A 24,016-nucleotide genomic window follows, 5' to 3' on the forward strand; every position below is an offset into this window, starting at 1 on the left:
AAAAATGGGTTGATGCTTTATAATAACAGATATTCTCACAAAGCGCCCATATATTCTCGCTAAGCTGGACTAGAATAATGGGAAACACTTGTGTGAAGCACCAGTTTTGCCAGCGTGTAAATATTATCTATATGGTATTCTGTCTGTGCATAAGTGGGCTGAGTGGTTAAGGGATATTGTGATGGCTCTGGAGGTGTGAGTTTAAGCCCTGGTCCAGACTGGTGCCAAAAGCTATGCCCTGTCAACTCAGCTGTAAATAGGCATTGGTCATTGGGACTGGGGTGTTGGAGAAAATTGAATGTGATGCTAACAACATCATGTCCTATGTGTGGCTGGCTATAGGGAGTGGCATGACCCCTCTAGCCTAACAGACTGTTGGAGTTAGGAGCAACTGCTGACCTTGACCTTTGATAGAAGTACATTTTACCAACACAGTAAAGCTCATGATTGCCATGAAAATCAAGCCTGGGGAGGTGAGGGAGTGATTTCAACTGGGAGAGAGAGGAGACAAGCTTTTTGGACTTCAGGCATCCTTCATCATGTCCAGAAAAGAAGCAGTCACAGGCCAGCCTGAGTGCAAGAAAGAACAGTTGCTTTAGGTTAATCTAACGATGTGGTCTATCACATACAGAGCAAAGAGCAGTTCATCCAGGGCTCCTTCATGTTCAATAATGTCATGGATTTCTCTTCCCAGGCTTGTCTTTGAAGCATTGTGCAGCTCTCCCTTGAGGACAAGGTCTGTGAGCTCCAAGGTGGAGCAGTGGTGCTATGAAAAGTCTTCTCTCCCTGGCGACTGGGGGTTTCTGTGCTGTATCTTATTTCTGGGATTTATGTCTGGGGCTGGCAACAACCTACAGCCCGGAGGTTTTGGATCTGGCTCAGACAGCTTAGGCTTTGTTGGTAGGGCCTCTGCTCATGCCATGACACAGTTGGGTGCCCGGGGCTTTGGCAGACGGGGAGCGCTGTCTCCCTGCTGCCAGACAGGTGGCATGTGCTCTAAAGGGGGAGCGCTTGCAGCATTCACTGCAATCCCTCGGGGATCATGGTAGGTTCTTCATAAGACTGTTTTGTATGTGTCTTTGCCATCCCCCACACCTCAACTGCTGGCACACAGTCACAGCACAGTTACAGAAATGCCCTGTTCAGGTTCTTCCCTGCTGAGTGGGCGTTATCCAGCAAGGAGCTAGGTATGGGGTCCAGGATGTAGAAAGCTGATCCTTGAATTCTCAGTGAGGTGTGTCTTTTAACCCTCAGCCCTGGGAACCTTTGGAGCTGTCTTGTTGAAGCCTCTATTATTAGGATGCCCCTGCCCTGAGGAGTTGGTGGTTGCAGAGCTTGTGTGTCAGTGCTTGCACTTTGGGGATGGGAGGGAAGGAGAGAGGATGGTTTAGAAACAGGATCCTCATGCTTAATTGCCCTGGATTCTCAGCATGCCACGTAGGTCACCAGCCTTTTTATATCGCAGAGGATTTAAGGGGTCTACAGACAGGCTACTGCATGTCAGTCCAACCTTGGATGCCTGTTTAGCAGAACAGCTCTGAATGCAAGATGTTGCCAGTCTGCTGGCTTTCTGTGAGCGCTTCTTTCAAGCTCTCGAGATCATTCTGTGTTGTTTTTATTTTTAAATGATTTGAAAAGCTTCCTTAGATGCAACTTTTTAAGCAATTTTTTGTGAACCAGCTTGCCAGGTGTCCTCTGGCTCTTGAGGGTTTCAATCTTTAATCCATGGTGGAATTGGTCTCATCTGGGCTGACCTGGAGCAGGCTGACTCATGAGCCAGCCACTGTTAGGTCTGTGCTGACTGAAGAGCAGTGCAGTCTCTTGGAAACCACAGTACAGGTTGTGGGTCCCTCTGCCGGGATAGGCAGAGGCCAAGAGACTACAGCAGGGGCTTTGCTTTGCTCTCGGTCACCTTCACTGGAGGGGCTTGGCCTTCGGACCCTTAACACCGAAAGTACAGGTCCCCAGGGAAGGAGCAAGTCCTGTAGTTGCCAGCCTTTACCCTTGGATGCACCTGCTACTAGAGGGAGACATTGCACCCAGTAAGACTTGCACCTGCATGAAAGGGAAAGCCATGAACTTAATGCTGTTGCTTCTTGCTGGGAAGCACCTGAGGAGTCATAGCATCCATGGTGGGGTAGGGGCCATGGCTTTAGCTACTTGGTATGGGCTAGTAAGTCAGGATTGATGCAGTGGGGGGTGCCTCATGCCTCTCCAGAAAGGAAGTAGGACTAGGAGGCTGTTCTGTCTGCAACAGGACTCTGGGGCAGGTTCAGTGTCTTTCCTTGCCTTCCCTCTTCCTTTCTTTACAAAGCCACAAGTCTGGCTCTTGCTCTGCTGCTGTCAGATGTTGGCAGCCTGGAAGCCAAGATGTGAGCTCGAGTCCCAGGCCTCGGTTCGTTTCAGGGGACAGTAGCTCGTTAATCATGGAGCTGCTGTGCAGGCACTGAATCCAAGCTGGATTCTGCACACACTGCCTAATTGATTCCAGGCACCGCTAGTGCTTAGGTGAGTCAAAATGATTAGTTTTATAAGAAACTCAGTGAATCCGAGCACATTCCAAGCAGATTTCATGCTTCTAAAGTAGGACTTTGCCATCAAGTAGTTATTCTGCAGTAAGCAGTGGTCAGTTGGCAGTTAGAGAGCCATGGCTAGCTCTTAAGACAGGGCACAACCTTTGGATAGAAGTGTGCCTCTTTCAGAGTCCCTTCTCCTGCCCTGCCCCAAGCCCCGACACATTGGGCGAGAAGCATGCTTTATCCTTTATCTCCATTTCTTTGTCTCCCTGGTTGGTGCTTTCAGGTTTACCTACTACCGTTCTGATGGGGAATGGGGATGTTCCAGGCATGTGAGAGTTCACATGGCTTCAGCTTCTGCTTTCTGGCTTCCTAAAAGCCATCACAAACTTTTATAATGTTCCAGGTCTCCTTGAGGATCTCCACCCTGCCTCAGCCCCTCCATCCAGGTCAAGGGCCCCTCTATATGCTGCTGGCACCTGAAGTAAGAATTTCATAGTTTCCTAGTAGCTAGGGTCAGGAGGGACCTGAGCAGATCATCTAGCCTGACCCCTGTCTGCCTGGTGCTGTTTGTTGCACTCTTTTAGGGTTTGACCTAATAACCTAAGCCAGGTTGACCACTGTGAAGGCCTAGATACCTCTAAGAAGAAACAGAGCTATCCAGGAAATCAAATTTTAAAGAAAGCAGTAAGTCTGGGGTATCTATGTTGAATTCCACATGTGAAGCAGCACAGGCTAAATCCTACCTGCCATCCACACACCTAACCTTCAGCCACTCACTGCTTTGCACTTTGGCCTGGTGTGTGCTTGCGCAGTTGGCCTTGGGGGTTGAAGCCTGAGTTGTGCTCTTCGTTGAGCTGGAACCTGTCCACTTTGCAGTGAGGACTAGTGCAAGATTGCTCAGCTGCTGATGGCCTTCTGATGCCCTTGCAACAATTCCTCCAGGGATAGCCACAAGCACAGGAGCATAGGACATGGAAAGAAGCCTGGAGAGTCTCAGCGCAAGGAATGATGGGGTATGCTGAGAGAGGGAGAGGTGTGATATACGGGGTGTATCTGATGTGTAGATTTGGCGTCGCTAGATTCATACTGGCATTCAGCTAATCTAGGTGCTCACACCTGAGTCCGTGTCACCCAGGTTAAGTGACCCGCAGGGCTTAGAGGTGTGGAAGACAGGTTTTTAGAAGAATGAGTCGCCTCCCTCATATGATAAGCAATGCAGTTAAATTCAGTATTTTTGTTACTAAAGCAGTCTTGGCAAGTGAATGGGTAAGTGTGCCAGAGCAGAGCATGGATGCTCAGGAAGGCTTACGTGATTTGGCTTCACAGGCTGTAGCACCAGGCATCATTTTACCCACTGACATTTTAGACTGGCATGTTTTGGGGGGAGACGCTTTTGCCTTCTTAACAGAGGTTGTTGTCATGTTGCGTTCTGCCCTGGGGCGGCTGGTGCTTTTGCAGCAGCACTTTTTGGAAACTGCCGTCCTAGTTTCTCCTTCCCCTTCCTTCCTAGTTGTAGGGTGAGTATGATAATCCTGACAGCCCAGGGAAAGAGGAGAAAGGAGACGGGGTCGGATGCACCCTGGTTGGAAAGCCTTAAGCAGCTGCACTTGAACTGGGGATATATGTTCTGTTCCCTACCTGGGGAATGGAAACCCCCTGGAAAAATGCTGTTGCCAATTTTCCTGGAGCGAGGGAAAACCCAGGCCTTGTGTGCCAGGTGCCCTTTCAGCGGGGAAGGGAAAAAAAATGACACGGCACTCAGATTGTCGGGGGTGTTTTTTACAGTCACACCTCGGCGGAGTCTGAGATTATGAACTGGGGAATTGACTTGCAATATTGTGGCCAGATGCAGGTCTTGGCTGAGATCCCTAGTTGCAGACCTCACTTTTAAATCATGCTTGGCTAATTTTCCCTGTCAGGGAGATTTGCAATTCAATGACGTGCTGGAGTCAGTTTTCAAGTTAAAAGGGGTCTTAGGTGGGTCAGGGGGTAGGTGAGACTCTAATTGGCCTGCCAGGTGTTACCAAACCTGGATAAATGCACTTGCTGCCGGTGCCCAGGTCTGTAAGCTGTAATGTGTGTCTTGGCGTGAACCTTCCCCTGTGTCCGTGATAGGAAGCCTTGATTTGAACAAGCTCCAAGATGCTTCATCCTCCCACAACAGTCTGTCCCTTCTGCCCATCTCCACACATCCGCTGGGCAAGAACGGCCACCAGTCCCCTCAACCAGCTGGCACGTGCACTCTTCTGGAGGGCTGTTCATCAAAGTCCTCCATCCCAGCCGTTGTTCATTTGGAGGGCTGGACTGTGCTTGGCTCCTGCTTTGCAGATAGAGGCTGTGCTGAAGGAGGAGAATTCCCAACTTCGTTCAGTCCTCAGTGCAGCAACACATTCAAACCCTTGCTTAACTCCCTCAAGTGATGTGAAGTCCATGGGCTTCAATCACGGTCTTAAAGTTTAGCCTGGACTTAAGTTGCTGTTTCTGTGATCTGCACCGGTGATTTTGCCTGAAGCTGAAGGTAGGAGGCTTTGCTTGGATGTAGTAGTATTAAACTCATACACGTTATTGCTTGATTTGTCCCAGATCATGTCATCTGAGCAGATCATGTTTCTTGGTGGGACCAAAGCAAAGTATGCTGGGTGTTAGGGTTTAAGCAACTGGTGGTTGCTGTGAAGATCTTTTTTATAGCCACAAACAAAGGGAAACTTTTAGGCTTTACAAGATTCATATCTGCTTTTAGTAGCCATGAAAATGCCTTTAAAATATATATTTTACTGCTTTTGAAAGAGGCCTCACTGGTAACTGGAAAGAAAAGTGTCCTGCTCGTGAAACATTCGTGGGAAGGACGCTATCAGTTCCCATGGTACTCTGCTGAGGTTGCTTTCAACCTCGACCACCTCTAAGGGCAAACAGACAGCTCAGTCCCTGAGCACTTTCAGTACTTGGATTTTTTTGAGGATCTCTTTGAGGGCCTCGGTTTTCCACTTTTAAATGTGTAGAAACCTCTAGCCACCTTCCTTCTCTTACTCTCAGGTGCGGTTTGGGTGGCTGAGACTACGTGAGTATTATGGTGCCTCTTGGGTTCCAAAAAGAGCAGCTTTCCCATCTGGAATAGTTCCTTCCTTAGTGACATCTGCCTTGTAGGGTGCTCGAGGTCTTTTCCTTTCTTTCATGGAGAGGCTAGGCCAGTCTCCTCCTTGTGATACACTGCCTTGATTTCCTTTGTTTGCAGTGGGATTTGGTGGACTAGGGAGCAGGCTGGTGCCTCTAGCTTTCCTACTCTTTAACATATAAGCTGGAAAGGCACCATGTCTGCCTCACAAGTAGGGTCTAACTTAACCACAAAAGCTGAGAAGGAGCTTGGCATTTCTCTTCCCTTTGCACCTTTCCTTGATATTTTCCATATGGCTAATAACATTTTGCAGGTAACTGAACTTCCAGGCATTCTTTATGCAGCCTGGGACAAATCCTGACGGTAACAACAAATCTTTCCCATTGCTTTTGTTGAGACCAACATTTGGTGCTCCAGCATGTCAGCAGGTTTCCAGCATTCATCTGGACTTTAGTGGGACTCTCACCATCAGCTGGAGTTTGGCTTGAAGAACTTCTTCAGGATTGAATTTGAGCTGGAATGTTTGTAGGGTCCCCAACATGGATTTAAATGACAGTAAAGTGCAGGAGAGCCTTTCTTGACTCGGGTAAAAGCACAGAAGCCAGGTAGCAAGGAAGAAGAAACAAAAAAATACTGCAGCTGAAGCCTGCTGTGCTATGGAGTGATCTAATGCCCTTGGGATCCTGTGCCCCCTTGGCCTGTGAGGAAAGGTGGAAGGAATTGGGATTGTTTAGTGTAGAGAAGAGAAGGCTAAGGGAAGGCATGACATCTAAGATGTAAAAGGTTCTCCAGGACCACTGGGTAGGACAAGAAATAGCAGGCATATGCTTCATTAAGGGAGACTGAGGTTAGATATTAAGAAAAGCTTTGTAATGGTAAAGGTATTTAAGCCCTGGGATATGTCACTAAGGTTGTGGCGTCTCCGTCTCCGTCTTTGGAGGTTTGTCGGAGCAGGTGAGAAGTATCAGTCAAGAATGGCTTTGAATTGTTGGGCCAAGTTAGGGATGGACTAGGCACCTTCTTAAGGTCCCTTCCAGCCATGTTTTCTGTAATTATATGACCATTCCCAAAGGACTTTGGATCATTTGTCAAAGGCAGGAAATGGTTTGTATAAGCGGAGTGTTATTTTGCTTCTACCCAGATCTGAGGAAGCTGCCCTGGACCAAACCCTGCTAACTTCACTGAGATCCCAGGGTGTTGAAGTTAGTGAGAATTGTTCCCTCTGTGGACATATATGTATTATAAAGGGGGCGGGGAGCTGGGGCAGTTGCAGCATTGAAAAGAAATTGGGAACCGCTCTGCCTAAGACCAGTTTATAATTGTAATAAGACACTCCAGGGCGTGAGTTATGATGTTGTAATTCACACCTCTTGTACTTAATGGCCTCCGGCCTGCCGCCCCGTGCCACGCACACATGGTATGAATTACTGGAGGTCAGCTCCTGCCCCGTCGTGCTGTACTGTGCGAGTGAAGATGGCCATGGGGAGTGGCTGGTGAGCCTGGCTCTCCTCAGACTACCTAACTACTTACTCTCCATCTTTTCCTTGGTAGCCTTTGCACAATTGGTTCGAGACTGGTTTCTTCCCCATCCCAGCCAGCTGTGTAGTCATGTCCTAGCTCCTTATCTGTACAACTGTCTCGACAGAGCTGTTGCATGCAGAACTTCAGAACCACGCTGATTTCTTTTCTGGCAAGCTGCTTGCTGTTTCTAGCCAGTTCAAAGCTTATCATTAGGTATTGTGGACCTTCTCCTTAGCTCTGTCAAGACTGTATGGGTCCTGTTAATTTCTATAAGTGGTTGAGTCTCCCAGGGAGTGTCTACACATGCATTTACGCCGGCTTAAAATTACTGTGCAGTAAGTTACTGCAAAGTAAATCGGAATAGGCTGGCATCTACATGTACAGGTGTTAAAGCGCGTTAACACTGCGTGTGGACTGACTTGAGACTAAAGTTAGTCCACACACACCGTGTTACTGCACAGCAAGGTGTCCGAGCATTACTGCACAGTAACTAAATGGGCATAAATTTGATACTATCACAATGCAGGTATCAAATTTACTCTCAAGTCGGTGTACATCGCTGTGTAGATGTGCATTCATAATATGTAGTAATAATGGTTACTGTGCAGTAAATGCACACGTGTAGATGCGCCCTCAGGGTAGGAGGCAGCATGCCTGGTCTGAATGGGAAACCTGGAAGGAAAAAGCTTAGTGGATTTAAACTGTCCTATCGAGATAAGGCAGAAGGCAGTGCAAAGGGGTACCTTGGAGACTAACTGGTTGGCCCTCTGACCTGGCTTCAGAATAACATGCCGAATTGCCTCTTTATGTTGGGATAAAGGAACAAATCTGCTAAGAGAACAAATGCTTAGGAAAAGGTTTCCAAAGCAGCAAGTCATTACTAGCACTCTCCAGCCCCGCTCTGGCACTTTCTTCTCTGGGCTGGGCCCATCTTTCGCGTGGGTAATATGGCGCTGCCTTCAGGGGGGTTTAATTCTTAGGGTGATGGGGGTATGAATTACAGTAAAAAAACGCACTAGGAGCTAGGGTAGGATTTCCAGGATCTGAACACTTCTGAAGTCAGGTCTCAATTTCAAAAGTGACTTTAGCTTTTCCCAGCCCAAAACCCTGTGACACTGAGTGAGAGGCAGGCTCCAAAGTGTCTAAGCCCTTCTTAAAAATCACTTGGGAGTTTTGACAATTTTGTCCTGCACAGTCAAACCTCTGCCTTAATGAACTCATCTAAAATATCCCAGGGTTTCCAGCACCCCTTTGTTTAACTTTCAGCTGAAAACCTCTTTGTTACAGACAGCGGGTTTTTTTCTGGGCCTTGTGGGAGGTCATTTGAGCTGGATTTAATACTGCTTCTCTGGCAAAATGCTTGTGTTTTCATTGAAGTGTCTGAGCAAGAGAGCATTCAGGTTGGAGGATATGCAGGAAGAGGCTTGTTTAATGTTCTAAGGAACCATAGACATTAAAACCAGCAGGAATGTAAATGCTGACAGTCATTTTGCTGATTCATATTTTGTTACTGGTTTCAATAGGACACCTAATATAGGCCAAGCTATAAAAGGCTTGTTTCAAGGTGACCAGTGCTGACTTGCAGCAAGAAACTTTTCCTCCAAAAAATGAGTAACACTTAGGCTATGTGTGGCTCATGCCTTGGTTGGTTGGTATACCAGCGGGGGATTGTTGGGGTAGGTTATATCAGAGTGTTTCTCAAGTGTAGCTATAAAAGGGTTTTCACTCCTCCACTCCTTAAGAGTTTAATAGGAACTGCATGACCAGACATGAGTGCGATGCCTCAGGAATGGACTTGAGAGTTTATACAAGGGAAGGGAGGCTGCTTGTGCAATAAAGCCAGCACCCGCAAGACTCGGGAGACCTGGGTCTAGCCCGGGCTCTGCAGTGTGGCTCTGGCCAAGATGTTTTAATCTCTCAGCTGCTCAGTTTTTGCCTCTACAAAGTAGAGCTGATCACACAAGAGGATTGGGGGTGGGGGTGACATTCGTTATTCTTTTCAATGCGCTCCAAGAGTCTTTAGGTCAAAGGTATTGCAGAAGTGCAAGGTATCATTTTGAAATGTGAACTCTTGCAATGAATGCACAGGGGTATTGGATAACATTACCCCTCATTCTCATCGCTTACAGCTAGATCTGCGAGTGCCTAAACACCTTTAAAAATCTGGTTCCTAGTCTCGGAGATGGAGTCCGTCTGTTATTCAGTCACCCTGCAACTACTGGACCCTGCGCTACGGTAGAACTTCCAGGAGAAAGTAGAGGCTTTGTGCAATCCCTTCTTCTTGCGTATGGACTGAAGTGTTGCCCAGGGTTTCCTGACTGCCGATTCCTTTTAATCGGGAGTTGGGCATTGATGCTCGTGAGCTTAACTCTTCAGTCGAGCAGTGCTATCGGATGTGTTCTCTGAAGGTATATTGCCTTGAAATCAGTGGGAGTGTAGCCACCTAACATACCTTTTGTATCTGGGCCTCAGTGGGCACACCTACACGTGCAATTAGCACACGGAGCAATACACTCTGGCACAGTTTGCACTGGAGTCAGCTGCTTCTGGGTGCAGCGTCTGAATAGGCGCGTGCGACCACAGCAGTTTGAGCCAGGGTGGCGGATGCCTGAGCTGGCAGAGGGCCTATGGCACGGCTGGGCAAAATGCGGCCCACGGGCCGGATGTGGCCCAACAGGCCATTCTATCTGGCCTGCGGGACCCCTAAAAAATTTAGAAAATTAATATTTATCTGCCTCTGGCTGCCTGTCATGCAGCCCTTGATGGCTTGACAAAACTCAGTAAGTGGCCCTCTGCCCAAAATAATTGCCCGCCCCTGGCCTATGGGGTCAGCCCTGGGCTCTGGGTGGCAGCGTTGAGCAGCGGGAGGACTGGCTGGAGCACGAAGACGGCAAGCAGCCCCCTTGCTGTGGCACCTTCATGCCCAGCCAGCCCTGGTCACCATCTACACATGCATTTTGGTGGAGTAAATTACTCTGCCGGAGGATAGTACCGTGCCCAATAATACTATCTTATGACAGAGTTAGTTAATTTATTGCACCCTAATACTGGCGTACATGTAGATGGTGATGCTTTAGTGTGGAGCTAATTAGTCAACTCTGCAGTAAAGCGCACGTGTAGATGCACCTATTGTCTTTTAAATTTCCTGATACAGTGCCTGCTGAGGATGAAGGTAGGTTTAGACTATGCCCTAGGTCTTATCGTTTTAAATTTGAGAACCAAAATTCCCATCTTTCTCATTTGTGCTTGAAGTTGTATGAAAGACTTGCTCCCTTTTCCCCACACGTTTCTTATAAGCGCTTACTTTTCCACCAGAAACTGAACCATATAAAGAAGATGCAAATCTTCAGACCTGCTTCCAGTTTTTGCATGCTGCAGGGTTGTACCCACCCGTTCAGCCTCTGTGAATCTGGGGGTCTCTCAGTTTACATGAACTTTCCTTTCCCCTCTACTCAAAAAGGAAAGAAAAAAAGATCTGGCCATTCTGTGGGTCGCTCCCTGAAGAGTTTCCATTATTTGGAATAGGAATATCCCCAGAGACTTGCCATTGTTCTTCAAGGGCCTGGAGGAGTTTTGCAGCTATACTCATGCCTTTCCCAGGCCCTTGTTCCGCTGCTCCAACGTTACATTTTGGGGTCGTTTGCAAGGTTAAAAATCAAAGCTGGAAGATGTCCATATTACTATAAATTGCATCTGAGTGTTGCTGCAGAACAGGAACAATGACGAGGCTAGCGCCTGATGGAGCAGCAACATTCATGCACGTTGAATTGGTGGATTGGTCTGTGCTGGGATTTGTTGTAGTGGTGTAACTGCTGATTCACCCAGACGATGCAAAACCATCAGTGATGAAATGGTGTGAAACAGGAATTGCTGAATTGTGTTGTAACATGTTTTCTAACACTTGCAAGGCGTGCTCAGTACCCAGGGATCTGTGGTGGTGACAGTACCGTAGTGTAAGTGGCCTGGTACTCTACATATATATATGAGTACCAGGACACTTGCACTAAGGTACTGTGTAATAGAGTGTGTATATGTGTGTGTGTGTATTACCAGGAGAATTCCCAAGGCATGCATCTACAAGCGTGGAGCGTACAAGATGGGCTTCCCCAATCCCTGCTTGCAGAAGCACGCCATGGGTCAGGGCCAGGCACCCAGGGCTGTTTTCCCTCAGGACTGGACCCCAGAAGTGCTGGTATGAGGCACTTGGAGAGTGTAGACAGGCCCAGCCTGCCTGTGCTCTCGCACCATAAAAGAACAGGCATCCACTGTGAGAAGGCATTAGAAACTGTTACTAAGAATTGTTGCGCTCACAATTTTGGGTATTTGGGGTGTGACGAGGAGCAAGGACATCTGTTCACTTGGGTTTTGTGCCATCACAAAAATGTTTATGGCGGCACAAGGGTTATGTCTGTTCGCAGCCAAAGAAAGATAATGGAAGAAATGCCCTCTAGAACCGTTCGGGACACTTCATTGAGAAGTGATTAAGTGTCATTATATGGTCCATGTAAACCATGCCCTAATTGTTTCTGTATCCAATACGCTCCATATACAAGTAAGACTTGTGCATTTCTACCTTTCCCTGAAAGCTCTGGCATTCAGGGAAATGCTCTGGCATCCCATCCCAGAATGGGATATTTCTGGGTCATGCCTCATAACCAGAAATACAGACTTAACAGGCCAAATCTGACCTTGGTTTCACCTATGTAACATCATTTGGCCCAACTTTTCTCCCCAGTCTATAGGGGTATGCCAGATTTACAGCCCCTGTGCAACTGAGGGCAGATTTACATCCTACCCTTACATTTTATTTAACAACTCTGTGAATACTGCATGAGCAATGGTTTTTGCTGCTGTTATTGCAGCTCTTGAGTTTGAATGTGACGTGAGAGCAGATCTATTACACAGAGACCCGGTACATTGTCCATTTGCGTGTCCACATGGCCGGAGGGCTTTGCCTGTGCCCGTGCTGGGGCTGGGAGTGAGGAGCAGTGTGGGGGTAGCCAACTTCCAGCTGTGCCAGCGCTGCTGCCACTTCTCCCCTTTTTCCCGGCTGTAGTGTCCGGCTTCCCAGCCCCTGTGCCGCTCATTGCTGATGGAAGCTGCGCTCATGCCGCAGCCAGGGAGTAAGGGGCAGAGAGAGGTGGTGGCAATGTGGGCACAGCTCCCAACTGCTTAGCCCTGGTGTGGGCTGAGGAAAAGGCCCCAGTGGTGATACGCTGATGGAGCCAGGTAGTTCAGCCCATGGCTTGTCAAGGTTGCTGGCTGCTGACTTAAAGTATTGAGGAGGTAGCCATTCTCACTCTTCTGCTTAATTCTAACCCAGTGCTTCCAGCCTTACTCTCCTGGGCAGCCCTGAAATTCCTTTTACCTCGTTAGAATCAGAACTCTGGGAAGAGGTGATATCTTTTATTAGATCAGTTAGATATTTCCAAATACAAGTGTTTATTTGCAAGCTTTCAGGCACGCTCACCCCTCTTCAGGTATAGGAGAATGCAAAGATTGTAAAAGTGTGTTCTCCTATGCCTGAAGAAGGGCGAGTGTGCCCGAAAGCTTACAAATAAATAATTTTTTTTTTTTTTTTGCAAATATCTAGTTTGTCTAATAAAAGATATCACTTCTACCCAGAGTTTGGATTTGTTTTGCCTGTAGGCCAATATGGCTACAGCCTATATCCCTTTTACCTCTTTGATTTCCGCCCTTCATATGACTGCAAACATGCCACTGTTAGGAGTTGTTCAGTCACGTTATGCCTGTTGACATCCTGAATCCAGTGTAATCAACGGCGAAGCATCCATGGGTTTTCAGTGTGGGGAAATTTCGCATACAATTTTTTTCATTTTTCTGTAAGTCCATCCCTCGTGCTCCTTAATCAGTTGTGTTGCTATTATCTTAATTTCCTTTCATTTGTCCATATCTTCCTGATACTTTAGTGACCACATCAGTTCTTATGAGGCCTGACCTAGTGCTCCTGAAATCCATTAAAATCTTCCCAGTGGGCACCAGAGCAGCTCTGTTGTTCCACTACAAACAGAAGTCAATTGAAAACAGATTTAAATCACAGGAGCTGAACCCAGCTTTACCTGGACTCAACTTAATCCAGAGGTTGCCTTTACTGAATCGACTTCGGTGCTGTTTGAGTGACTGTGTAATTTTGTTAATAGTTCAGGTTTTAAAAGCAATTAATCATAATTTGAAGTGGGGTTTTTCAAAATTGTTCAACATTTGTCTTTTTAATAGGCCAGTTGGCAGCAGGGGGAGCAGACTTGGGTCAGTGTTGAGTGTTTTGAATCTCTCATCTCTCTATTCCCCACTGATACTTGCACCCTACAGTGTGTTACAGGAGTTTTTCTTGTGTATTGAGTAGCAGCAGAGGAAATGAGGCTCATGCAGTTTTACAAACAAAGAAGACATTTTTAACTAACTCTTCCTTGCTCCTCATCCCCTGCCTCTTCAAGATTAAAGTTTGGGAGGAATTAGGAACATAAAACATGTAGAGCTTTTGCCTGAAATAACTTAATCTGAGTAACAGCATCATAAGCACCTTTTTCCCTTTCGAGTTGGCCCGATGAACTTCTATACTCAGCAATAAGGTTGTTTGTGTAAATGTGATATATTTTATTAGATCAACTGAATAGCTGGGAAAATTGTTCTTTGCAAGCTTTCAAGCACAGGCGACCTTCTTTAGCATAGGGAGAGTCTGCTGGTGTATGTCTTCTCTCTGGGGTTGAATAGAAGCTTAAGCCAATATGCAAAATGTGGGTCTGTGAAAATGCAAATGCCTGGCAGGGAAGATTAAAGGGGATAGGAGTTAATAGGTGTGAGACTGGTAGGTGGGGGGGAATGTGACCAGGAGATAAAATGTAGCCGGTAAAGTGTTGTGAGGTTACCTGGGGTTTTTGGATGGCAGACGCATTATAATGTGCCATAAATCCATGTCTCCATTTTTTTTGTATCCAGTAGATTTATGAAGTGAAGTCCGTAGGCTCATCTACAAAAGGTATTTTGTAAATTCCCTTTGAGGATTAAAACCGAGAGATTGGAGAGAGAGTGGGTGTCCTGTGAGGAATGTGCACCCACAGATAATTGGGTATTTTTGACTTTGATAGATTTTCGGTGTGCATTCATTGCAGTACGCGCTTGTTGTTTGGTTTCTCCTGTAGGGCATTCAGTGCGCCGGATGAGATATATTACATTTCTCCGAGTATATCACTCTGAGTAACGGCACTACAGGCACCTTTTTCCATTCCTAGTTGGCCCATTGAACTTCTGTACTCAGCGATATCTCTCAGAGCTTGTCTTCACCCAGTTTGAGTGCTCATATTAACACTCTCACTTCAGAAACCCAACAAGGTGGTAAATAAATTGGCACAACTTTTGTGTCTGGGCAAGCTCTCCAGGCTGAAACTAATCTGAGCAACATACATCGAAATGCTGGATGTGAGTTTTTTCTCTCTCTTCTTGGGGAGAAATCTCTCTGCTGTTGCATTCATTAGCAATTCTGGCATCTCTCCGGCAGCAGGCTGTATTGGCCACCCACTGGGTTAAGAAACACAAGCAACTTGCCGAAAAGCTTTAGCATTCAAACAGCACCAGCAGGGAACCAGGTAGAAGGAGGCGCTAAAGCAACAACTTTGTTGAGCACTCTGTGCTGCGTATGCTTAATTAGATCATTCTCCTTTGTTTTGAAGATGCAGTCTCTTCCTGCCTCTGCTCTTAAGTCCTCTGCAGATTTGGAGGCATCCATTCATTAGTAAGACCCAGCAACCAAGTTCCATCAGAAGCCACATAAACCTGCGGTAACGGTATTTATGTTTGTCAGCTGGCTTCTTTATTGCTCCAAAGGGGCTAAAGACAGGGCTGAAATAATGAGCTCTCTCATAGTATGTCAGTGCCTGTATGGTGGAAGAGCAGGTCTCAAGGTATTTCAGCCACACAAACAGCTTCCTCACACACAGAAAAAGTAAATACAGGCGAGTAGACACGCCCTGGAGAGGGAAATACAAATCGGTACTGTATCGGGCCTTATACCTATGCTGTGACTTCCCAGCCCATGCACATGCAGCCGGTGCAGCCTGCATGTAGGCGCTCGGAGAACTCCTGTAGCTGCGTGCATGCCGGCTTGTTCTACTCGTGCTAGAGGAAGGGGGCATGCAGAGTCCCTTGAAACAAAATCATTTAACAACCTAAGCAAGAAGCTTAGTCCAGAAGAGGCAAAATTTGGCTGAGTTGCAGGGGTGGGAACGACAGCAGAATCGATCCAATTCCACGACCCAGCTCAGTTCCTGCCTCTGTAAATATGGCTTTCCTGTGTTCAGGAGGGAGGTACCCAGAGCTGAGGTGTGAGCAGCAGGCTGTGGGTTACCAACCTTCCTGTGCACAATCTGCAGATTGCGGAGTATGTGTGCCACTCCAGCCTGGCTCTTCTTGTTGAGTACCTTCTCGGTGGGTATTTCCCATTGCCCCACTGTGGGCAGCTGATCCTGTTTTGTGCCCCCATCAGAAATGGCGCTTGGTTGCTAGGGCTCCAATTGGTATGTGAATTAACAAATAAATATAGCAGCATTGTGGCTGGTCACTCCAATTACTACATAAGACCCATTTAAGTGCTGCTGGGAGCATCTACATGTGCAATTAATGCTACTGAATAGACTCCAGCACAATTTGAGCTGGAGTAAACTCATCTGAATGTCACCATCTACATGCATGGTTAAGCACAGTAATTTACTCTGCCGTCAGATAGTACTTGTGTCTGATGGGACTACCCAATGGCACAGTAAATTAGTCTATGCCATCCTAATTGCCGCGCACATGTAGATGGTGACACTTTACTGTGCAGCAAATTAGTCTACGGTAAATCGCACGTGTAAATGCACCTTCTCAGTAGAAATGGGCTGTGGTGAACAAGGCAATTGCTTAAAAAGAAAGGGTATTAAACCCTTTTAGCACGATGTGTTGTTGGTGTTTCAAGTCTGGATGCATATGGAGCTTCTTAACCTGTTTCTGTGGACATCCTAGTGAACCTGTTACTCAATATCTCTTGAGCAGTCAATTTTAGGTGCAGTGCCTCCATCCAGCATGGAGGATTTCTGAGCTCACTTGCAAAACAGGGCTCAGATGGCACATGGGGCTCAGGTGGGTTCTCTGCACAAAGGGAGAGGGGGATTTCACTTGTAGGGAGGCCTCTCTCTCTCTCTCTTAACAGCCTGCTCTGTTTTGGTGTATTACTTGGTCTGTCACCCTGGTGGCTTTGCACTTGCAGACAGTCGATGCTCGGATGTCCCTCCGTCTGGGTTGGGAATCCAAGATCTGGGAGGGACCTCGAGGGTCATCCAGACTGTCCCCCTGCACAGATGCAGGCTGCGCTGTTCCTTAAACCTTTCAATACAGGCAACTGCTCACCACTGGAGGACAGTGGTGCTAGTCCACTGTCTTTAGACATCTGGCATTCAACGGGTGTAATGGACTGGAGCATCTTCTCTAGTACCCCCCCTTACTCAGCCGGTCTCCTGTGTTCTCAGAGGCATGTTGGCCAGTTGATTTACTGTACAGACTTTCTGTTTGCTGCTTTTGTGACTCTCGCTAGCGCCTGGGAAATGGAGCTGGAGTGTGTTCCAGTGTGCCCTTCATCAGGACGACTGTTACTGCCTGTGCTTAAAGCATCAATATTCCTGGCGATTTGTGAATCGATAAGAACGCAGCTTGACTCTGGGATCCTCAGCAGCATGTCCAGGACTAGCCGCTGGAGAAAAGATGCTATTGTAAACGGTGCAGATTGGATCTGGAGTGAAAGACATGCACTACAGGCATGATTTTAAGGCTAGAGCATCACTTTTAAGAGGACAAGCTCTGCACAGGAAGGTAGTGGACAGGGTCCAGGGAAGGTACCATCTCTATTCCAGCCCCTTCGCCCTCCCTTTTGTGTGGTTAACTGGCTTGTAAAGCTCTTTGGCACTGGGTCTGCTGTTTGCTCTGCAAAGTACCACTTTGGAAACAGTGAAAAGCATGCTGATGGCCATGGAGCTGTACTCATCTGAAAATCTGGCCTGCTGTGCAGATGCCCCTACTAGCGCAGCTTGCCTCTGCCCGCATGCCGTAAATAAGGCAGCCTTTTGCTGCCATCAGATTCCTTCCTTCCAGTCTCATCGCATTTCTGCTCCGGTTTCAAGTGTTAGATGCGTGCAACTTTTATCCGTTAGACCCGGGGGTCGCCCTGGCTGCTTCTCAGTTACATTTCCCCTGTTGGTAATGGAAACTCAAGCTGTAGAGAGGGATGTCTGCGAAACAACATCTGTTTCATCAAAAAGCCAGACACTCGGCACCTGTGCAGTCTGCTTCAGCCTCCGCATCCAGGATTTGTTTAAACCAGCATAACAATAGCATGGCGAACCCAGGAGAGATTCTCTCCACTTCTCATCATTTAACTGGCTTTGGTTTCTTCTTTCTTCTATGCTGGATCTGTTCCTCTGTTCACCGCTCTTTGGAGCCTGCTGGCGAGAACAGCTCCTCACCTGAGGTGCCGCGGGCTGCGTTTGGAAATAGTCTTTCATCAGCAGTGGGGTTGCCAAGCTTTTGCAGCTCCTGGGTGACTCTCCTGCTGAAAAGTGACCTAATTTTGTGGCAGCAACCACCAGTCCTGAGACTGTTTCCAACGTCAGCAGGCTGATTTCACAACCCTGGGGAACTTCACACAACCATGTAGGGCCTTTTGAGATGTCAGAAAGCAGAACAAGGCCAGAGCCGTGGAGCTTGGGTCTGGAATTGGATCAGAATCAGATCTTCCTAGAAGTCTGGTCATGTTCAGAGCAGATTAAGTCATAGGCACATGTCCAGAGCTCCAGCTGCTGGAGTCATGCGATTAGATCATTATAGATTCATAGATGTTAGGGTCGGAAGGGACCTCAATAGATCATCAAGTCCGACCCCCTGCATAAGCAGGAAAGAGTGCTGGGTCTAGATGACCCCAGCTAGATACTCGTCTAACCTCCTCTTGAAGACCCCCAGGGTAGGGGAGAGCACCACCTCCCTTGGGAGCCCGTTCCAGACCTTGGCCACTCGAACCGTGAAGAAGTTCTTCCTAATGTCCAATCTAAATCTGCTCTCTGCTAGCTTGTGGCCATTGTTTCTTGTAACCCCCGGGGGCGCCTTGGTGAATAAATCCTCACCAATTCCCTTCTGTGCCCCCGTGATGAACTTATAGGCAGCCACAAGGCCACCTCTCAACCTTCTCTTGTGGAGGCTGAAAAGGTCCAGTTTCTCTAGTCTCTCCTCGTAGGGCTTGGTCTGCAGGCCCTTGACCATACGAGTTGCCCTTCTCTGGACCCTCTCCAGGTTATCCGCATCCTTCTTGAAGTGCGGCGCCCAGAATTGCACGCAGTACTCCAACTGCGGTTTGACCAGCACCCGATAGAGGGGAAGTATCACCTCCCTGGACCTATTTGTCATGCATCTGCTGATGCACGATAAAGTGCCATTGGCTTTTCTAAGTTTACAAAAAATGAGGTTTCTTTCCTCACTAACTGTGAAGGAGAGTGTGAAATTCTAGCCAGAGTGTAACTGTTCCTGGGGCATGGCATGGTGACCCATGCTGTAAGTAGTCTTAGGATCCAATATTTCCTTTATGTGGCCTGGGAGGCAGAGAGAGAAAGGCCTGCCCTCTTCCACTCTCAGTGTTCAGGACGGTCTGAATTCAGAGTCCCAGGTTCAGTCCAGTCTCTGAATTTCCCATAGGGCTTTGCGGTTTGCGTCCGGTTGGGTAGATCTTGTGCCGTGCTGAGTGGACTAACCTACATAGCTGTGAGTGTCCGAGATCCTGCTTTGAATACAGGTCTAAAAATCCCTACAAGAATGAGGCTGGGCAAAGGTTTTATTGCGTGTAGATTTTAAATAAGCTGTGAGATGGGATGGAAACGAGCCTCTGTCTTCATAACACTGAATTCCCACACCTTTTGTACCAGAGACTTTCATTTTTATGGCAACAAAGCAAGTAAGAAGGTAAATGCTAGTCTACTGCATGCAGATGCCGGCTGTTCTTAATGGCTGCATGACCTTTGACTTTTCAAGGGCTCTCATCTGCCTCTTCCTGCTATCCCAGCCCTTTAGAAACCACCCTCACCTCATCATAGACTATGAAGTATCATCTTGGCTGATGGAAAAAGCAGCAGCATGTGAACAAAGACTTCAGGTTACTGTCTGGATTTGTGCCAGCTAGAGCTGGACATTCTCCACCGAAAACACAGCATCTGATGATAAAGCTGAACCTGGTGACATTTCAGTGCGTCTCCAAGTACTGTAGGAAGTAATCTTTTCTCCTCCCTGCTCTGTGTAGGTAGTAAAGGGTATACTTATTTTGCTGTTTTTACTATGCAGTTGGGAAATCTTGAGGTTGGCATTAAGTAGCTGATAAAATCACACTGATTAGTGGGTATTAGCAACAGATAAAACCCCCAAGGACGTACTGCATCTTTTTTTAATGACTCACGAACAGCAAGATCCGCCTGTCAAGCTGAATTTGCAGCAGCTTGGAGAGGGGACCTTACTTCACTGAGCAAGCATCTGCATAAAATACTATAGGTTGAAAAGTGCCGACATTTCTAAAATAAAACAACTGAAATGTTCCTAACAGAAGATCTAATTAGCAGGCAGCAATTTGTCTAGATATAATAATTGATTAACACGTTTGGTATTAAGAGGTCAAATTTAGGAGGTAGGATTGAATGACTGTGATGATTGAATGACCTCAGACCATTCAAGTTCACACGGCAGGTGAATGAACAGGGTCTCTAAAACACGGCGGGTATTTAATAGCGGTGCAGTGATGCACCGGTCCCAAGATATAAGGAAAATTGACAATATCAGCAATCGGCTTTTTTTTGGCTGATGTGGCTGATATGCACGGGGCATTTATCCGCCACCTTGTGCGCAGCCGCAGCGCGCCACGCAGGCGGGCAGGAGTGCAGCCCTGCAGCATGGAGAGCAGCCGGAGGGAGGGCTACTCGCGTGGCTGAGGGCCTGCAGGTGAGATCCTGTGAAGACAGACCGAGGGACCTGAATCTCTTCAGCCTCCGCAAGAGAAGGCCGAGAGGTGATCTTGTGGCTGTGTACAAACTCATCCACACGGGGTGGTCAGCAGGGAACAGGGGACACTCTGTTTACCAGGGCGCCTCTCTGGGTTACGAGGAACAGCGGCCATAAACTGACGGATAGCAGATTGTGATATTTTTACCTTTGCATCAGATTTGGCCCATGGAGTGGATGTGCCTGCGAATAGAGTTTGGCCTGTTTCCCCTCCCATATTTGCGGAGGTGCAGGGGAGCCAAGGGGATGGCAGTGGGAGCATCTCCTTGTTGAAGCATTTCACCGTATAAAACCATTGCCTCTGGAGTAGTCATGGTGGGGCCAGGGCTTGAGGAGGAGGCCTCCGGTCTAGATTCATCCCAGCCTTACAATTTATGTTATGACTTTTGCCAGCTCCAATAGAGAGGAAGGCACTGCCCTCTCTAGCCTGGCTGTTGTACGTCCACATTGCACAGGTGCAAGCTATGCCCTAAGGCATAAGGCATTGGTAATCCACCATCTGTTGTATTTCCTAATATGCTGCAGGGTTGAACTGTAGCTTGTGAGTTTGGTGTAGGGCTGTGTTGTGTCCTCTCTGCATCCAACTTGCAAGTGCTGTATGGTTGTAACGCCATGAAGCGAGGCTGGCAGAGTTTCCTTGGAAACTCCTCCAGGCAGAGAGGCTTGGGCTGCCTGTGAAGGAGTCATGAAGAGCAGATTGGAAATGCTGCGTGTCCCTGGAAGTCGGGGGGACATGCAGCAGCCCTGGAATATGCCATTCCTTCTGCAATGACAGCTGCACTCCCACTCCCTTTGGGACTGGGGCTTCCTTTGAAACCATTTTTCCTTTACATCCTCTGCATAAACCCTGTTCTCTAATAATGAAGAGTGTAACGTGATGCACATAGGAGGGGAAAAATAGGCAGAAAGCAGAGTAGGTATAGAATAACCCAAAATGTTCATACACAGCGATGGGCTCTGTATTACCTGTTACCACTCAGGAAAAAAGATCTTGGAGCAATTTTGGACAGTTCATTTAAACCATCAGCTCAGTGTTTAACAGCAAAAGGCAAATCAAATGTTAAGAATTATTAAGAAGGGAATTGTAAATGAGCCAAAAAAGTATTATTATGCCTCTCGATACATCAATGGTGTGTTTGCACCTTGAAGACTATGTGCAGTTTTGGTCCCTGTGCCGTAAAAAGAATATTAAAGACCTAGAAAAGGTACAAAGAAGGGCAGCAGGGATGGAGGGGCTGCCATATGAAGAGAGACTAACTAGGCTAGGACATGTCTGCTTCAGTGCTTGAAGGGGCATGATAGAGGTTCACAAAGTATTAAATGGTGCAGAGGAAAAAGGGGATTTATTATTTATGATCTCTTGCAGTACTACAACTAGAGCATGTAAAATTAAACTATTAGGTAGTAGGTTTAAACCTAACACAAGGAAGTTCTTCTTCATGCACCAAGTAATCACTTCATGGAACTCATTGCTGCAAGATGTTGTGGAGGGCGGTAGCTGAACCCATTTCAAAAGGAGATTGGACCAGTTGGACCAAAATGTTGAACATAAGGCTGCAGCTTCTGCGTCGGAACTTCTTCCTAAATCTCTGAATGCTGGAAGCTGCAACAGGAGAGGAAGAAGGGGTGGAAAATTCAGAACATGCCCTGTTCACCTCCTTTTTCCCCCTCCACAGCCACTCTGCCACTATGTGAGACCAGGGTACTGGGACAGATAGACTGATAGTTAGAGCCAGTAAATGGCATTTTTTAGGTTCTGAAAGGTCTAGGTAAAGTCTTGCTGCCTCCCTCATGGGAGCTCGGGATGGAGTGGAGCAGCTCTTCTGCTCCCAGGTTCAGCAATGAGCCTGTTCTCCTGTAGACTTAGGGCAGCGGAGTAGAAGGGGCTTGCCAATCCCTTCACCAAACTTCAATCCCAGGCAAAGCATATCATGGGGTATTGCTCATGTGAACTGGTGGGAGACTGCTGTATGGGAAATAGCACTTGGCATTATCCTAGGAGCCCTCTGAAAGCTTTGGGTGAGTGCATGGCAGAGCAGCAGCTTGAATTTGGGCTAACTGATGGTGCAGCACACTGCTTCTTCCAGTCAGCCCGGGGTGAGGAGCCTGCCAAGTGTGCCTTGCATAGACACAGCTCTTCGTCTCCGGGACTCTGCCTTTTGAATTGTGGCCAATGCTTCTGAGTGCCTTAGATACCAAACTGACTTTTTATTTTCTCTCTGTCCAACCAGGTGTACATCATAAATGTCGTGTGGTCTGACTCGACTTCCCAGATCATCTACCGAAGATACAGCAAATTCTTTGACCTGCAGGTAATGGTTTGTTTTTCTTTCTGCAAAACTTTTCTCCTACATTTGTGCTGTATGTGTTTCCACCACATGGTAGTGACAGAATGAAATCAGGCTTCAGGCTCACACCTCGTGATCTCGAAGTGCTTTGCAGACTTTGATTACTCCTTGTGGGATGTCAGGTTGGCAGGACCAGTATTCTTCCTACTTTGCTGGTGGGCAGACTGAGCCCCAGAGAATTTAGAGTTGACATTTTCAGGAGTAGCTTGGGTGCCTTGCTTTAAACATGTCAGGCCTGTGTTGCAGGAGTGCTAAACATCTGCGGCTCCGTAAGTCTTCAGTAGTATCTGGGGGTGCCCCAGCCCCCTTGTAAACCAGGCCTGAGGTGTTTGAAATTTGGGCATCCAATGACTCTTGGATGCTTTTGAAAATGTGAAGCGAGCATCCTGCTCACTGTGCCGGGACCAGGCCCCTGTTCTAACCATTAAACCATCCTTCCATTTGACAGTTTGGGGCACCCTGCTCCCCTACCACCCTCTGAGTCCTGACCTCCACTCCGCTTTCAGCACCAGAACATGCCTCCTCACTGTGGGACGCGTGTGAGCGCTGGGGTGCTGATAAATGCCTGATTTCATTGTTACTTCTCTAATCGCATCCAGTGTAAGTGGGGAAAAACATGTTTCTAAAGTGACCTGTACATTTGCCCACATCCAGCCATCAGCATACAGTTTATTAGGGTGCTAACAGAAGGGCTCTCATTACTCTTGCAACAGCTTAGAAGGAACATAATAAGTTATGAAAGAGCTGGAGCTTGAGCCAGGCCATGGCATCTAAGAAAGATGTGGTCAAACCTATTTGTCAAGATAAGTATGTGAGAAACAGGTTCTTTACTTGGGAGCTTCATTTTTTGCATGCCTACTCTGAGTTGTTGCAAAGAGGCTAGATTTCCACATTCGGCCTCGCTGGAAGGGCATATAGATTGCCATCCAGAATTGCTCATCAGCCTTGAAAAATGCAGGTAATCATGCCTTGATTTCTCCATCTGAGAGCTTGACCTTAATATGGAGCCACCCAAATCCCTAGCTTGCTGTACGGATGAGAAGACATGGAAAGGAGGCAGAAAAAGGAACATTTATCATCTTTTCTGAGTCTCCTTTTATGCTTCCCTTCTCCTCCCCACCCACACTCTTTCCATGGGCAGCAATAAAGCTTGTAGCGTGGCCAGTACCAATGGCTCGATCACTGAGCCCCAGGTGTAGCTGTGTCTCTGGGACTTGCACAGTGCCTGTCCAGTGATGGACAGGTTTCTAGTCGGTGGGGTTTTGTGATTGGTGCAAGGGTTATGGCCAAAGTGGTTTCTTTCTCTCTCTTTCCCTTTTCTTTTTTTTTAACTCTCATTCTCTTTTCATGTCTCTGTTCTTCTGGGTCTCCTGGCCTTTCCTGGTAGGTCTGAAAAGTTCCCATCAGGCTGAAGTTATCAATGGGGTTAGTGTGTTGGACAG

The 24,016-nt window shown here is 47.4% G+C and overlaps 1 protein-coding gene across 2 annotated transcripts in view; it reads left to right on the forward strand.

The window, feature by feature from the left end:
- SH3PXD2A (SH3 and PX domains 2A) overlaps window positions 1-24,016 on the forward strand; it is a 333,629-nt gene that overhangs the window by 56,700 nt on the left and 252,913 nt on the right. For both annotated transcript variants that reach the window (XM_019485993.2, XM_006273659.4), the window contains exon 3: window positions 22,458-22,538. In XM_019485993.2, the coding sequence (XP_019341538.1) occupies window positions 22,458-22,538 (81 nt within the window). The remainder of the gene's footprint in view (window positions 1-22,457; window positions 22,539-24,016) is intronic.

This window comes from Alligator mississippiensis, chromosome 6, assembly GCF_030867095.1.
Source record: "Alligator mississippiensis isolate rAllMis1 chromosome 6, rAllMis1, whole genome shotgun sequence".
NCBI classification, from domain to species: Eukaryota; Metazoa; Chordata; order Crocodylia; family Alligatoridae; genus Alligator; species Alligator mississippiensis.